Raw genomic sequence first — 15,982 nt, 5'->3', positions numbered from 1 at the left:
ATTATTTTGTATATGTCATGTAAGTGACCAGTGTTCATTGAGTAGGACCAGGGACTGATCAGCCTTAATTCTGGTCTGCTGACAGCTGAAAATTGTTTTGTCTTCTATTGCAACTAACTTGAAAGCTCTTCTGTTGTCTGTGACTGGGAATGTTTCATAGTAGGAGAATTGTTTTATTTTGCTCCGAGATTCATATTTCAATTGTAAGTAATTTTTTAAATAGCTACAAAATGGTTCTAATCCTACAAATCAGGACTGAGTTCTATCTTCCGTGATATTATCAGCATACTCACTACTCCCTTTTCACTTACGATCAGGCAATTACATTAAAGTCTGGTCTCCACGGTGTGTTTCTTTGATGGACTACATGCAGGGAGCACTGATGGCAGTTCAGTATGCCTGCTTGGCAGAAATTCTACCCACTGCTGGCTGATTTGCTAACTGCCATGCTGGATTTCAAGATCAGGTTTCTTATTTTTTTTTTTTTTTTTGCGTTTACTTCTATACTATAATAGTGCTATGTACCAAGTTAATTGTTTTCCAACTAAATCTGTTCTTTTTTTATGTATTTCTTGGTTTCTAAGAATATAGTACTAAATACAAGACTTCAGCTGTTTTAAACTTCTGATTTAATAACTTTATTACAACATTTACTATTGTTAATTTAGGACTTCAGTTGTTTTCCACTTATAGTTTAGTTTTTTTATTAATCATTAGTGTTGGCAACAGATGAAGCGGTAGACGAACAGCAAACGAGTTTCAGTTCAATGTGTGTGAATAGAAACCATCACCGAAACAAACATGGACGCCAGCAGCATAGCTATCACAGCACCAAGCTTGCTGGCCAGCAAGGAAACACGCACTGTGAGAACTGGGCTTTAATGTGACCTTGATGTGTTTTGCCAGTAGAGAGTGGAAGTCATAACATTCCCAGACAAGCTTAGGCTCAAAAGTACAAGAAATAATAAGTTTCAATACTGCTTGCTTGTCTGATGAGATGGTTATCTTAGAATTCAGAATATTTTAGGTGCAGAAATACATAACTAGAGTTTCTGTATGAAAAAGTGTGGGATGGATTAGCTGTTCTTTCCTTTACTTTTGACTAGCATACCAAAGAAGCACAAGTGACTGCACATACTGAGGTGCCAAGTAAAAAAAAAAAAAGATCTTCACAAACATCATCATCATCATCATCATCATCATCATCATCATCATCATCATCATCATCATCATCATGTAATAGTGGAATTACACTGACAAGCAAAACCAAATCTAGAGAATCTACCTAATAATAATTTTGTAGATCATAAATCTTAGAGATTATACCAGAAAGAGAGCTCCTTACGAATAAATCAACAGATAATTAAGGATGCTGTAACGAAAAACCACGATATACTTGTCATACAACTGAATTTTATTGTTTATGTGTTTCAGATTATAATCGAAATGATTGGTCCATTCCTTAATCACAACATTAGCACCACTTTTATAGAATATTTCCAAGGTAAAAATCTGTCCCCCCTTTCCACGGTAACATTTCTCAAATGGGATAGTAATATCATGCCACTGTTACAGGCAGACATCCAGCGGCAGCTTGTGTTATTTACCATCTGGTTTTCATTAGATATATACTGTTTTTGAGTAGTTTTATTTATGTCTGGCAGACATTACTAAGCATTATTATTTTCCTGTATTGTAAATTGGTAAACACATGACTCCATGTGATTAGAGTGCTACTTTCATGGGTGGAGATAAGTAATACTAACATTCAATATAGTCCACACCCGTGGAGTAATGGTAAGTGCGTCTGGCAGCGAAACCAGGTGGCCTGGGTTCGAATCCCAGTTGGGACAAGTTACCTGATTAAGTTTTTACAGGGATTTTCCCTCAACCCAATATGAGCAAATGCTGGTAACTATCGGTGTTGGACCCCAAACCCATTTTACCGGCATTATCACTTTCATCTCATTCAGATGCTACATAACCTGAGATATTGATACAGCGTCTTAAAATAACCTACTTAAAAAAACATTCAATATATCATATTGCCTTCTATATTTCAGATACACTCAAAAAGCGTGAAATTACTTTCATATACAATGTATTTGCTGAAGATAATGCTAATATTATGCATGCAGAGGAGGAAAAAATGTGTATTTTGCTCTGAAAAGAGATTTAAATGAAAACATAATAGGTATTGGATGTCCAGCTCACATTCTACATTAATTGTTTACAACATGGAGCTGATGCGTGACATCAACCAACTGTGATTCAGTCTGCTCGTCTTGGCCCAGACCCAAAGTGAATGTTCTGTTTACTATAACTCAAAGCAATGGAATGAAACTCAACAGGCAAATGAAAGGAAAAAAAGTGTTAAAATTATTTGGACAGGAACAGTGACACCCAGAGTCTCTATCTAGCAGCTGCTACAGAACACACAACAGAGCAAGAGCAATGTTGTGTCGACACACACTTGTGCAATTCATTTTACCAACCTAGTAACACAAAAATATTGCATAATTAATCCTATTTCCATGGTTCTTATGCGGAGACTAAGAGGAAGGCAAAAAATAGAAAGATTGGAGAATACTGAGTTTGCAGTGAAAGATCTGACCTTGGATAGAAAACTATGAATGAATGAATCCTATTTCCAGTTAAAAAGACAACATTTGAGGAAAAATGTTAACAAGACAACACATGCGTAAAAATTTCATCATAATATACAGAGTGGAAGGGAACCTATTACATTAATTCACAGAGGTAATAGATCAAGTCAATGCAAACAAGTTTTGTTAAATAAGTTTTTTAATATGTCCAATAGTTTTGAGAATACGAAATGTAACATGTTGCAATGCTGCAAAGAGTGGCTGCGCTCCTTGAGGTCATTGCTCTGCAGTGGGGGTGAGTGTAACTACAATCATCCATTCCAAAAGACTTGCGAGAGGAGAATGTAAACAAAAACGTCTCATCAGATATGTTTCCATCAAATTACTGTAGATCAAAATGTAAAGTATTCTTTTGTTTTAACATTCTTTATTATGCTATAACTTCTTCAACTCCAAATTTAATACCATGAAACTTATTCAACATTCACAGTATCTGTTGATTTCTATGCTTTTTACGTAATTACAAAATAGTGAAGAATGTACATTCTTACAAAACAGATCTATTTCCATTAAAGATTCTTTTACATTTGATATAACTCAAAATAACATTATTACGAATATACATTCTGTAACTCAATCTCCATTTAAGTTATTATCTTTGAAGAAGTATTGCAACATGTTACATTTTGTATTCTCAAAACTATTGGACGTATCAAAAAAACTTATTTGACAAAACTTGTTCACATTGACCTCTGTGAATTAATATAATAGGTTTCATTCCACCCTGCATACAGATAGTGATTCTTGCACCATTCTGTGTAACAAAAAGATTTTGTTTTAAACTATTTTCAGATGACTGGCCAAAATATACTGTCTTGTATAATGAATTTCAAACTCTGTACAAACACCTCTGTGTAAACGATCATATTCATAATTAATAATGAATTAATTACTTCTCCTACTGTTTTAACTGAACTGATACTAATTTCAACTATTAGATGAACCTGAAGCAAAGATCATTTAATTACAAGTTAATCTGAACTGGACTGAATTGGCAAAAATGAAAACGAGTTGATTGAACCAGCAATAATAAAAACAGGAGTGAACTATCACTGATTATAAATAACTGTCTGATTGAACTGACATGATTTGTAATTTTCATGAAACAAATACCAAAAAAAGCACAGGTTTTACTGGATCGGTGTCGGGTAGAGTTCCCGGATAGCTCAATGGGAGAGCGTTGGTACGTTTAACCAAAGGTCCCGGGTTCGATACCCGGCCCCAGAACAATTTTTCCCTCGAAATTATTCAAATTAACTTTACAGGGAGTTATTCCTGAAAGCTTAATTTGCATAATACACGTCACTGTACGTAACAGAAAACCACAATTTAAAGTCACACAGAGTTAGTGTACACTCAAATGTTGGTTGCTTGACGGTTGTCAGCCCACTTTGAGGTCTGTGGATATAGAGGGAAACATTGGATCAGTGTCGGGTAGAGTTCCCGGGTAGCTCAGTGGGAGAGCGTTGGTACATTTAACCAAAGGTCCCGGGTTCGATACCCGGCCCCGGAACAATTTTTCCCTCGAAATTATTCAAATTAACTTTACAGGGAGTTATTCCTGAAAGCTTAATTTGCATAATACACGTCACTGTACGTAACAGAAAACCACAATTTAAAGTCACACAGAGTTAGTGTGCACTCAAATGTTGGTTGCTTGACGGTTGTCAGCCCACTTTGAGGTCTGTGGATATAGAGGGAAACATTGGATCGGTGTCGGGTAGAGTTCCCGGGTAGCTCAGTAGGAGAGCGTTGGTACGTTTAACCAAAGGTCCCGGGTTCGATACCCGGCCCCGGAACAATTTTTCCCTCGAAATTATTCAGGTTTTACTGAAATTGTATTAAATTGGCAATTCAGCTGACCTATGAATTTATCCGAAGACATATTTTGTGTTGCAGACCTATCTTCTGTGTGGACATTATGTGGAACAGCACTGAAGATTGGGTGATGCCAGCACAGCAGCTGATACAATTCTTGGCCAACAGATCAAACCCTGAGCGCCGGTACCTGCTCAAGCAAATGGAGAGTTGCCCTGATTATGAAGACATGGTACAAAGGTTAGTACAATACATATTCATATGTGTATGTATCTGTGAACATAATTTACTAAGTCATATAATGTCTCCAGGATTCTGAACGGAACCCTGGAAGAGGGGAACACCACCATGTTGGATGGAGACTGGCAAATGCTCACAAACTTAATTGTTGGCAGCAGGACTGGCCAAACCATGCTCTTCAACTTCCTGTCAAGCAATTTTGAGGAGCTCAAGGAGAGGTATGTATCATAGAGGGTCATTTCCTAAAAACTACTAAATATGCATGCAAATATGCCCTTAAAAAGCGCAAAATGCTAATGAGACGAACTTACATTATTTATTTGAGGTTGAAGCAGAGGTGGTTCCCTTGTCTAGAATCAGCAAAGATTTACAGTTTACGACTAAAGCATGGCTGAGGTTTTCAATTTAGAAACTGCGTCTGTTGTCCTTGAAGATGTTTCTGTACCGTGAAAACTTCTTCCCACGTCACACAAGGTTACTCGGACATATTTAAATGATATTAATTGTTCCACAGACAGAGAAATCTTTTGATGTGATAAAGGTTTTTCCTTCGAGAATGTCTCGAATATTGACAACTATTGACATCCAGGATTTTTTAAAATAACGTCACTTTTTCTTTGCTTCTTACCTTATACTGCCACAAACAGAACTCACATTAGATTTCGTTTCTTAAAAGTGGCTAGTGACGAATGTAAGGGAGTGCCAACAGTTTCCGGTGAAGTGTTACTTTTGATAAACCGCAAAAATGAACAACTCTAAATGCCAGATTTCCTTCCAACTCATTGCTGTCAGTGTATTTTGAGCTGTCTCAATAGACGCAGCATTGTTCGAGCAATGAATTAACCACCTCTTTAACTGCTTAGCATAATATATGACCAGCATAAGCTACTTTCCCCATCGGATTAACACTGATGTAGGTGGAAATGGAATAGGTGGTATTGCTCTAAATAATTGAACTCTTAAATAGGCATTTAACACAAATTTTCTTTATGGAGACATGCAAAGTCAATAACCTAGCATGTCATGTTTGAGTGTTCGTACTTCATCACAGTGATTTATACATTCTATCTCTTCAACATAGTGATTTACACATTCTATCTCTCATGCAGCTCCCTGCCTTTTGTGTTCAAGGAAAAAAAAAAATCTTGTAAATCTTATAAATATGCCGTATACCAGTATGTCTCAAAGTATTGACGATATCATGTATTTATAAAAATGACGAAAATATGCATTTATATGCAACCATGGATAATAAACTCAAAAATTGATAATTCGTATAGACAATGTGTAAGCATATAGTTACACTCTCCAGGAAAAAGTATGCAAATACATGAACTTCTGGATCCTAATCATTACAAATTGAGTCCCACATCACTAACTACCAATAATGACTTTGTTTCACTTTAGGTTTGAGGACAGACCTGATACATGGCACTATCTACTGACTGCTGCAATAAGGAACTTCAAGACGCAGGCCGATCTCGACCTGGTTAGTAGCAACTGTCAAGTAATTAGGAAAGGTAGTTCTTTACTTAACAATTATTCTCGTTACCCAGAATTCTACAATGGGATGGTATCCACTGGAATACAATTCTTTTATTGAGTGTTATTAATTGAGAGAGGATTTTAGTTATTTCAGCTGTTTGAAATGAAGGTATGTGTCTAGAGACTATTGATAGAATAGCGGCTTTGGAGTCTGACAATATAACTGCATTCTTTGTACAAGTTCTCATTTTCATTTCGTGATGGAAGTAGGAAAAAGTATTTGTAGTTTTATGTTTTTGAGAAAATTCAAGTTGGTTAAGTACAATAAATAGTGGAATCTGTCAAAAGGATGAATAACTATATAACAAAGAATATGAGTGCTCAGAAATATACCAATCTTTGTTTATGCAATGGCTTTGGCAGAGTTTTGATGCTTCATGAATGTGTTCAAATCTCACCTATGGCATGGATGTGCGCCTGTTGTGAATTTGACACACTTTCTTGTCTAAGTCCAGCATTGACATGCCAACACCGCATTATAAGCTTACGGAAAAAACTATAACATTATTAAAAAGACCCCTTAACAAATTTTGGAATTACAGCAAATAATAATAGTTCTCATATTTGGAATTATGTTTACAGGTATCAGAGTTCTATGCCCGATTCAGCAGGAAACTGGGGACAGCTGTGTCAGTCGTGGAGGAGGCAATGAAAGACATCAATGAGGAACTTGCGTGGGGCAGAGCCCACCTGCCTGCCATAGAATACTGGCTCGATCTTATGCTTCCACACTTTGACAACATTACTGACTGACCGAGAAGCCTTGCTCACAATTTTAGTGGCTCCAGATTGTGGCTAGTTTTAGTTGCCTGCTTTGTGACGTCACTTAACTGTGTCACATGACCCCAAGTGATGTTGTGCAATAATGGCCAGTAAATATGCTACAGCAGCACAGACCAGACGAGTGAAGAATGTTGTCTTACATACTATATGTAGTGTGCACTTCAATAAATGTAATATTCATGATTTAAGTATGTACAGTTCCTCTGCTCGCTGTCTTAAAATTCCAAGTTACATCACTATGTAGACCTTGGCAGGGCACTGAACACTTAGGAAACAAATGTACAGGACGGGATTGTATGATTGAAACTCCAAGAGTATGCTTTATATGCTAAAAGAAGAGACGGACCACAAAGCATGTAATTACGAACGTCATTCATTACCTCAGAGGATACAAACTGTTTTCATCAGAAATCTGGGGCAGAAAATATCACAAAAAGAATTGTGAGTAAACCTCCGAAACTAATCAAGGTTTTAGGGCTATTTAATAAATTCCGTGCTTCTAATATCGTAGAGGTATACACAATGGACCCACTGGAGATGAAGTGCTCAGGGCTAACTAAACCTGCCTCTATTTACATTTTTAATATTGGAGAAATTATGACGTACATCTGTACGCACGCACACACACACATGCACATGTGTATGATGCTCAGTACATCTTCCTATGCTCCATAATAACAATTTTCTCTCCAAATACTTCTGTACTCCCGATCTCCTCCTTGCAGACGACCCCATGCACTCATGTTTTTCACAATTCTTTCCATCTATGTCTTTCTTGGTCTTCCTCTTCCTCTTTCTTCTCTCTTGGTGCCCATTCCAATATTCTTCTTCGAAGCCCATCTTCAGTCATTTTATTACGTATATTCTTACATTTATTTATAGTCTCCAGAAAAAATGCCGGCCTGACATTGCTATGATTTTTTAATATATGTTGAGGATGGATGGTTTCAAGTGTGCGCTAGAATTAAACACTTCCTGCTAAAGAAAAAAACAAATGTACACTCAGCAGAGCGAAACTGTTACACACCTACAACCTCGAATCCTTGCATCCATAGTAGGTATTGAATTCCAGATGGATGCAGTATTGGAAGTATGGAGAGTTTAAAACAAGGGTCCCAAAGCACCAAATACAAAACCATAAAGGACGGGTTCTTGGTACTCCCTTGCTGCAACTAAGGAGGTATATCTTTGCAGGTGAACATATTATCTCACTTGCAAATGAGTGAGATAGCATATATGTACAGTATTTATGATGCTATCAACTCCTCATAGAGTAAAACAAATCAAAAGTCGTCAAAATCTGTTGTTTCTTTTCACCAATTGTGGTGTTCTCGAAGTGAACGAAAACAAGAGACTCAATACCATTAAGAGAAGTTATTGGCTTCTCTTGCAATTTTTTTTATATCATGTAAACCCCATTTCACAAACAGAAGCTGTGTATCTTGTATCTTCGACAGCAGACGAACACATGTTGAACTTCGTGATATTAGATTGAGTTTTGAAGTACTGGTGTAGAATATATTGTACTTATGTAATAATATCACACATTTACTGTCGTTCATTTTACTATTTAATGCATACATAAAGCTGCTATCATTAAAAAAAATTACAACACTTCCTATTTGTTACTAATGCATCAATATTACAGTGATATCTGCCCACACAGATATACCTTCTGTACTCTAGCAGTGGAATGCTGACAGAGGAAATAGAAGTATTTCAAGCAAATATGACAGCCATCTTTGTTCAGATGCTCAAATGATCTGGGCTGAAATTTTATTTTACGTGAAAAGTGGATGTGAGGAGAAAAAGGCATTATGTTCCAACCGCTGTGTTGTGGTCATCCTCAAAGCAGTGGATAAGGAAATAGTGTGTGAGGACGACCACAACACAGCGGTCGAAACGTCAGCTCTAGCACCAAGACAACGTGGTATAAGCCCGGACGTTTCTCCACAGACCATGTACGCTGGTTGTGGAAGCCTACATCAACACAAAACCCCTTTTATTTAACAATGTGAAATATACACTGTGTCCCAAAAATCATGGTAGGGTTTCAGAGCATTATATTTTTTGAGTGAATAGGGGTAGAAATGTAATATTGGTGCCAGATGAAAATAAAATTCTCAAAGTTTTTCGTCTGTAAATTTGAGGCACTGAAGGAAACAAAAGTCAGTAACAATCGAACAAATTCAATCATTTTCATTGGTACAATTAATTATACAAGATGGTTGTCCAAAGAAAAGTGCAAAGTGTTTTACAGCTGGCAAAATTTGAATCTGTGACTTGTCTAGGGCATGAATTTCGTTGTGTGTTTAATGAAGAACCACCATACGAGAACAATATTTCTCGTTGGGATAGACAGTTAAAAGAGACTGGAAGCTATTGGAGAAAAATCGTACTGAAAGACCATTGAAATTGACAGTAGAAGCCATCCAAAGAGCAATTGTTCCGAGTCCAAAAAAATCAGTTCGTAAATGTGCTCGACAATTAGGATTTCTGAAAACAAGTGATAAAGATTAAAAAAAACGTCATCTGATTCCTTATAAACTTCAATTATTGCATGCACTTCATCCAGATGATTATCACAAAATTTATGAGTTTGCTCTAGATGTAGGTCTAGGTTTGCTGTGGATATGCTTAATGAAATTGACAATGACGAAAAGACACAGATTCAAATTTTTCCAGCCACAAAACACATCACACACCTTTCTTTGGACATTCATCTTGTAATTCCGGCACACTGGCAATGCTGAAATAACCTCTGCAGTTGCGTCGTTAAATAAACCATAATTTACAAAAAAAATCATCTTGTATAATTAATTATAACAATGAAAATTATTACAGTTGTTCGATTGTTACCAACTTTTGTTTCCATCAGTGCCTCAAATTTACAGACGAAAAACTTTGAGAATTTTATTTTCATCTGGCACCAGCATTACATTTCTACCTCTATTCATTGAAAAAATATAATCCTCTGAAACCTCACCATGACTTTTGGCACACAGTGTATATATCATCAATAATTTCCATATACCATTTCTCTTCTTCTTAGTTTCTGTTAAAAAAATCTACAAGCCTGAAGATTGAGAATGGCAAGACAGCAATCTGCTGTATAAAACTTTAGATATAAATAAATGTATCCCTAATGTACAGTGTGTTCACACTAAGAGTATAGAGAAATGATAGCTTATAATTTCACAACCGTATATTATAATTCCTTAAGATAAAGCTCAATCAATAGAAAAACTTTCCAAGATTTCGTTTCATACTTTTTTCATGGCCACTGTTGTGTGCAATGTTTTGTTTCAAGCTTATTGTTGCATGACCATTGTTGTGTGAAATGTTTCGCTTCAAGCTTATTGTTGTATGAATGAAAATTTGCATTTATCAGTCTAGTTCCTTGTCAATAGAGATGTGGATGGTACAGCAAAAAGTTCAATGCATGCTCTGGTTTGCAGACTTGAATTCAGTTACACATGTTCAGCAGAGCATACAGAGGGAATGGAATGTGGATCCTCCTACATGCAAATTCATTTATGAGTGGGATAGAACTCTATGAGATAATGGAAGCATGATTTCAAAGACAGGGAAACATTCTAAAAAGCATGTGCGAATCATTTGCTAGAAGCCCACGTAAATCAATTAGGCAGGCTAATAGGGAACTGCAAATTTCTCGTTAAACAGTTCACAAGATTCTATGCAAATACCTCCATATGCGTGCTTACAAACTTCAATTTTTATCGTTGTGTGCCAAACTCCACCATCAGATATATTAGAATCACAAGTTAAAATGTTTTTGGATGTAGCTTCCCAAGAAATTGGATTCGTAGGGGTGGGCCAACTTCCTGGCAGCCGACATTCCCAGATTTAACTCCTTTGGATATTTTTGCGTGGGGATTTATTAAAAATTTCGTGTACAGCAGAAAAGTTCGTAATTTGACTGATTTGAGATAGTGTGTCACTCGAGCAGTTGAGCATATGTTGGCGAACACCTGGCGAGAGGTTAAGTATCATTTTGATACCTGTTGAGCTATAAATGGTAATCATGTTGAAGTGTATTAGTGGAAATAAAAACTTTTTCAGTTACTCTATACAATGCAGAAGAAATTTATTTAATAAACCTTATCCAAGTTACGATATAAGCTGTTTTTTTTTTCTGTATATTTTCAGTGTGGACACAGTGTATTCTATGCTATCATTATTAAATAATAAGTTTACACCATACCTAACTTCCAATTTCACTTGAAGTTGGAAACTATGCAATCAGCATCATTAAAATATTATTAATTGATTAACTAGTGGACTTACTCGTGTTAATTACGTAAGATTTGTGCAGCTTACAGCTGTTTCAGTGCTTCACGCACTATCATCAGAGCCTACTAGATCACGGCGTCATCTCGAACTTCTCTGCCTGTTATGTGGGTGTGTTTGATTGTTGAAAGGTGTTGAAGAGTGGAGTCAAATAGTGTGTGTGTACTGAAATTGATCTGTGTGTTGAGAATTTGATTGGGGTGTGTTTTAGTGTGTTTGTATATTTCGTATTGTTTTAGTGTGTTGAGTTTTTGGTTCTTTGGTTGTATGTGTAGGATTTCCATATCCGCATTTATGTTATTGTATGTATGGTTAGCATTGGTTACGTGATCGGCGTATGTAGATGTGTTGTGTCCTCTGGTTATTGCTTTAATGTGTTCTTTGTAGCGTGTTTGGAATGATCTGCCTGTCTGTCCTATGTAGAACTTATCGCAACTATTACATGTGAGTTTATATACACCTGTGTGGTCGTATTTATTTGTTTGTGTTTTTTGTGTGTTGAGATGTCTTTGTAGTCTGTTTTCTGTTCTGTATGTTATGTTGTATTTCTGCTTTCTGAATGAAGATGCGATCTTATGTGTGCTTTTGTTTTCATATGTTAGTGTGATGTATTTCTTATGTTCTTGTGTTTGTGTTGTATTTTGCGCGTTTTTGTGTTTGTTAAGTTTTTGTTTTGTCTTTCTTATGATGTTGTCTATTATGTTTGGATTGTATCCGTTTTCTTGTGCAGAAATACATCACACTAACATATGAAAACAAAAGCACACATAAGATCACATCTTCATTCAGAAAGCAGAAATACAACATAACATACAGAACAGAAAACAGACTACAAAGACATCTCAACACACAAAAAACACAAACAAATAAATACGACCACATAGGTGTATATAAACTCACATGTAATAGTTGTGATAAGTTCTACATAGGACAGACAGGCAGATCATGCCAAACACGCTACAAAGAACACATTAAAGCAATAACCAGAGGACACAACACATCTACATACGCTGATCACATAACCAATGCTAACCATACATACAATAACATAAATGCGGACATGGAAATCCTACACATACAACCAAAGAACCAAAAACTCAACACACTAGAACAATACGAAATATACAAACACACTAAAACACACCCCAATCAAATTCTCAACACACAGATCAATTTCAGTACACACACACTATTTGACTCCACTCTTCAACACCTTTCAACAATCAAACACACCCACATAACAGGCAGAGAAGTTCGAGATGACGCAGTGATCTAGTAGGCTCTGATGATGGTGCGTGAAGAACTGAAACAGCTGTAAGCTGCACAAATCTTACATAATTAACACGAATAAGTCCACTAGTTAATCAATTAATTATATTCAAGTGTTAAAAGTAGTGTATGCAAGATTCAAATGGATTAAAATATTCTCACTTTCTCTAGTGCCCATCCCAACTCAAAACATTAACAGTGTAATTGGCATAAATGAAACAATTCCCCCCCTAATACCAATTACTATATTTCCTCTTGTAATGTAAGAGAGTTCTTCATCTGTTCTCCACATTTTGAGTCACACACTCATCAAAATCTTGGTGCAAGTAGTCTTATAGAGAAATATCAGCAACCAATATGACCTAGTCAAGCTAATAATAATAATAATAATAATAATAATAATAATAATAATAATAATAATAATAATAATAATAATAATAATAATAATAATAATAATAAAAAGGCATACAAATGTGCATCATTTTATTTTGTTAGTCTCGTACACATACTTATATTACAATTTCAGCATTTTTTTAAATCAATGGCGTTACATAACATTTTTTGCAGTGTTTGTTGCACAATGAGCACATACTTCTTTCTGAATCATTGCGATCTGTAGTTTTTAGAAATGTTATAATCGTAGACAAGCATTGACATTTGAATAACAGCACATCATAGTTAGGGCAATCAGGTGTTCTCTTACCTGGAAGCACATCATAGTTAAGGCGACCAGATGTAGAAAGAAAAGTCCTGATCTCGAACAAATCTGGTAACACTGTGTCTGCCCACATCTGCATTTACCATTAGTAATCCACATATAGTGGGTCCAGGCACACTGTAGGATAGAGGGTAAAGAACTGGCAGATACACTTGCCAAGAAAGGCACAACAATACAGAAAATAAAAACGACAAATCTGCCAATGACTTCAGTAAAGTGCCTGATCAATTCTAAATTCTCACACCTTCATATTGAGGAAACAAAAAAACATGCCGAGAACAAAAAATGGACCACCCTAATCTTGAACCCAGAAGTAATCCCACAAGCATCACGGAAAACAGGACACAACTGCAGAAGACACTGTAGCTCAGAAGTATTGGAGAGCACGAATGCTAATGGCTTCATTGCTAGATGCAAGGCATTGAAACAACAACAACATCAGCAACAACATTAGTAATCCATTACTTCTGCTTTGTGGATTGTTGATTTATCAGTTGTTGCAAAGAAAACAAAGATGTCCTCTATTATAGAGGTGCGATTGCGACAAATGTAATTCTACATTTATTTAGTTCAAGATGCCAAGTGCAAATTTAATTATGAATTAGCTAAAAGGAGCCACAAAGAATTCAATAAAAGTTCACGATCAGAATTCGAAGCTGAACGCAAAATTTTTTCAGCGGAAACATTTGTTAGTCTTGCAAACAAAGGTAAGCTTATACATTATATTATATCATATTCTATAGGTTTTAGGTTAAAGATAGGTCTAAACATCGTTAAATTTATTTAGGATTCCACTATTAGTCAATTACTTTTTAATCTGTTCAGTTTGTCAAGACTGAGAAGCACATCTGAAAAAAAAAAATAGCATTCAAAATTGTATTGCTATAGCAAAGTAACAAATTAAATTTTTTTCTACAGTCACACCAAAATCATGCAGCAGAAGCGGCTCTAACATTTCACACCGTTAAGCACCATTGTTCCTACAGACCAATGGATTGCACACCAAAGCTAAATAAGACAATATTTCCTGGTTCGGGCATACGAGTAGCTGAAATGTATACTACTACAACCAAAAAAAGGAGAACCATAGTGAATGAATGGTGAGATAGCGAAACATGCAGAATTCAAACCAAAGTGTTGGAAGTGAAATCCATTCCAAATGAAACAGCAGACACAATTGCTAATTTTCTCTGAGATTCTTTAGAAAACATTGTTTATTAAATAACTGTGTTACATTTTGTGGAAAAACACAAATACAAAGTTTGGGAACATAAATGGGAAGGCTGGCAGAAATGTTTTCACAAAATTAAAACATCTTATGAGCAAGGATTTGGTTGCAGCTGGGTGCCCAGCACATATTTTGCACAATTGTACCAAGCATGGTGCAGATGTTTTAAAAACTAATATTGAAAGTACTGCATTAAAGATATACAATTACTTCTCCATTTACACTGTCAGGACAGAAACTCTCAAGGAATACTGAGTTTGCTGAAGTAAATTTACAAACAATTATTGTCTAATAGCAAAACTAGGTAGCTGTCCTTGTGCCAGCAGTTCAATGCTTCCTACATACTATATTCTCAGCTTTGAAATCATATTTTCTGTTTAAGCAAACTCCATCTCATATCATAAAGTCATTTTGTAATAATGAATTAAATATAGCTTATTTATGGCTTTGCATTCAAATATATCAGCATTCCAAATTTAAAATTTTGGCTATTGGGAAGGAAAATAACTGTTCTTGAGACTGTTGACATTCCGGAAAATGTTTGTGACATGCTTCAGCATAGATTAGATTCCAAATGCATATCTTTAGAAACAAAGTAAATATTGGCAAATGTTAGAAACGAAGACTTTGATAAAGAAGTGGATTCAAGAAGCTATAAATGTATACAATGTGCCTTTAAATGGGTGAATTTAATACTCAATTCCAGTTTGCTGGAACTAGGCAGTATATCTTGTATTTGGAAGACAGGGATATTGAAACAGATGATATTGGGTGCTTTGACCAGTTTTCCAACTTGATTTGTTTTTAGAGAGAAATAGTGATGGCAGTGACTTCAGAAATTTACATGTAGCCAGTAAGTGGGCTGCATATTTTAATGCTTTTGTAAATAGTGTATGTCATTCAGAATTTCTGAAAATTGTAGAATTCTTTTTTGCAATACCAGCACACAATGCTAAAGTAAAACTACTGTTTTCATTAATAAGTACCCAATGGACACATTAAATATACAAATTTAAAATGAAATCAATTAAAGGTTTATTATTTGTTCAATATAATTTCAAAGAATACTCTTGTTCAGAATTTCATGGTTATCTTTTAAAACATCCAAACTGTTAGAAAGCATAGGCTCATCTCAGAAATACAGTAAAACCTTGGATTACGAGCATAATTTGTTTCGGAAACGTGCTCTTAATTCAAAACACTCGCATATGAAAGCGACTTTCTCCATAAAAAACAATGTAAACTCAAATTAATTCGTTTTACAACCTTTTATTCAAATAAAATACTGTACAGTATAATTTGGGTAAAATTCAATCATCAGTGCAACACAAATTACTTTACTGTATTTTGTTTTTGAGTGTCTTGCACCTGTTTTACTGCTTAGTAAACTTCTTGAACAATTAA

The 15,982-nt window shown here is 35.5% G+C and overlaps 2 protein-coding genes and 1 non-coding gene across 3 annotated transcripts in view; 2 read left to right on the top strand and 1 right to left on the bottom strand.

Annotated features, from left to right (window-relative positions):
• Positions 1 to 7,240, top strand: part of LOC138696099 (aminopeptidase N-like) — a 35,613-nt gene extending 28,373 nt beyond the window's left edge. Inside the window, exons 7-10 of the mRNA XM_069820637.1 lie at positions 4,566 to 4,724; positions 4,796 to 4,942; positions 6,132 to 6,213; positions 6,852 to 7,240. Coding sequence (XP_069676738.1) covers positions 4,566 to 4,724; positions 4,796 to 4,942; positions 6,132 to 6,213; positions 6,852 to 7,022 — 559 coding nt within the window. The 3' untranslated portion in view covers positions 7,023 to 7,240. The remainder of the gene's footprint in view (positions 1 to 4,565; positions 4,725 to 4,795; positions 4,943 to 6,131; positions 6,214 to 6,851) is intronic.
• TRNAN-AUU (transfer RNA asparagine (anticodon AUU)) lies at positions 4,108 to 4,179 on the top strand. The gene has a single exon. It is a non-coding gene; the product is annotated as a tRNA-Asn (tRNA).
• Positions 7,241 to 13,111: 5,871 nt separating the features above from the next.
• ix (mediator complex subunit intersex) overlaps positions 13,112 to 15,982 on the bottom strand; it is a 38,434-nt gene continuing 35,563 nt past the window's right edge. Inside the window, exon 5 of the mRNA XM_069820640.1 lies at positions 13,112 to 14,198. The gene's annotated coding sequence lies outside the window, so the exon portion shown is untranslated. The remainder of the gene's footprint in view (positions 14,199 to 15,982) is intronic.

Source organism: Periplaneta americana, chromosome 3 (genome assembly GCF_040183065.1).
Source record: "Periplaneta americana isolate PAMFEO1 chromosome 3, P.americana_PAMFEO1_priV1, whole genome shotgun sequence".
Taxonomy (NCBI): Eukaryota; Metazoa; Arthropoda; class Insecta; order Blattodea; family Blattidae; genus Periplaneta; species Periplaneta americana.
The sequence above is the reverse complement of the archived record's forward strand: the minus strand, read 5'-3'. Positions and strand labels throughout refer to the sequence as shown.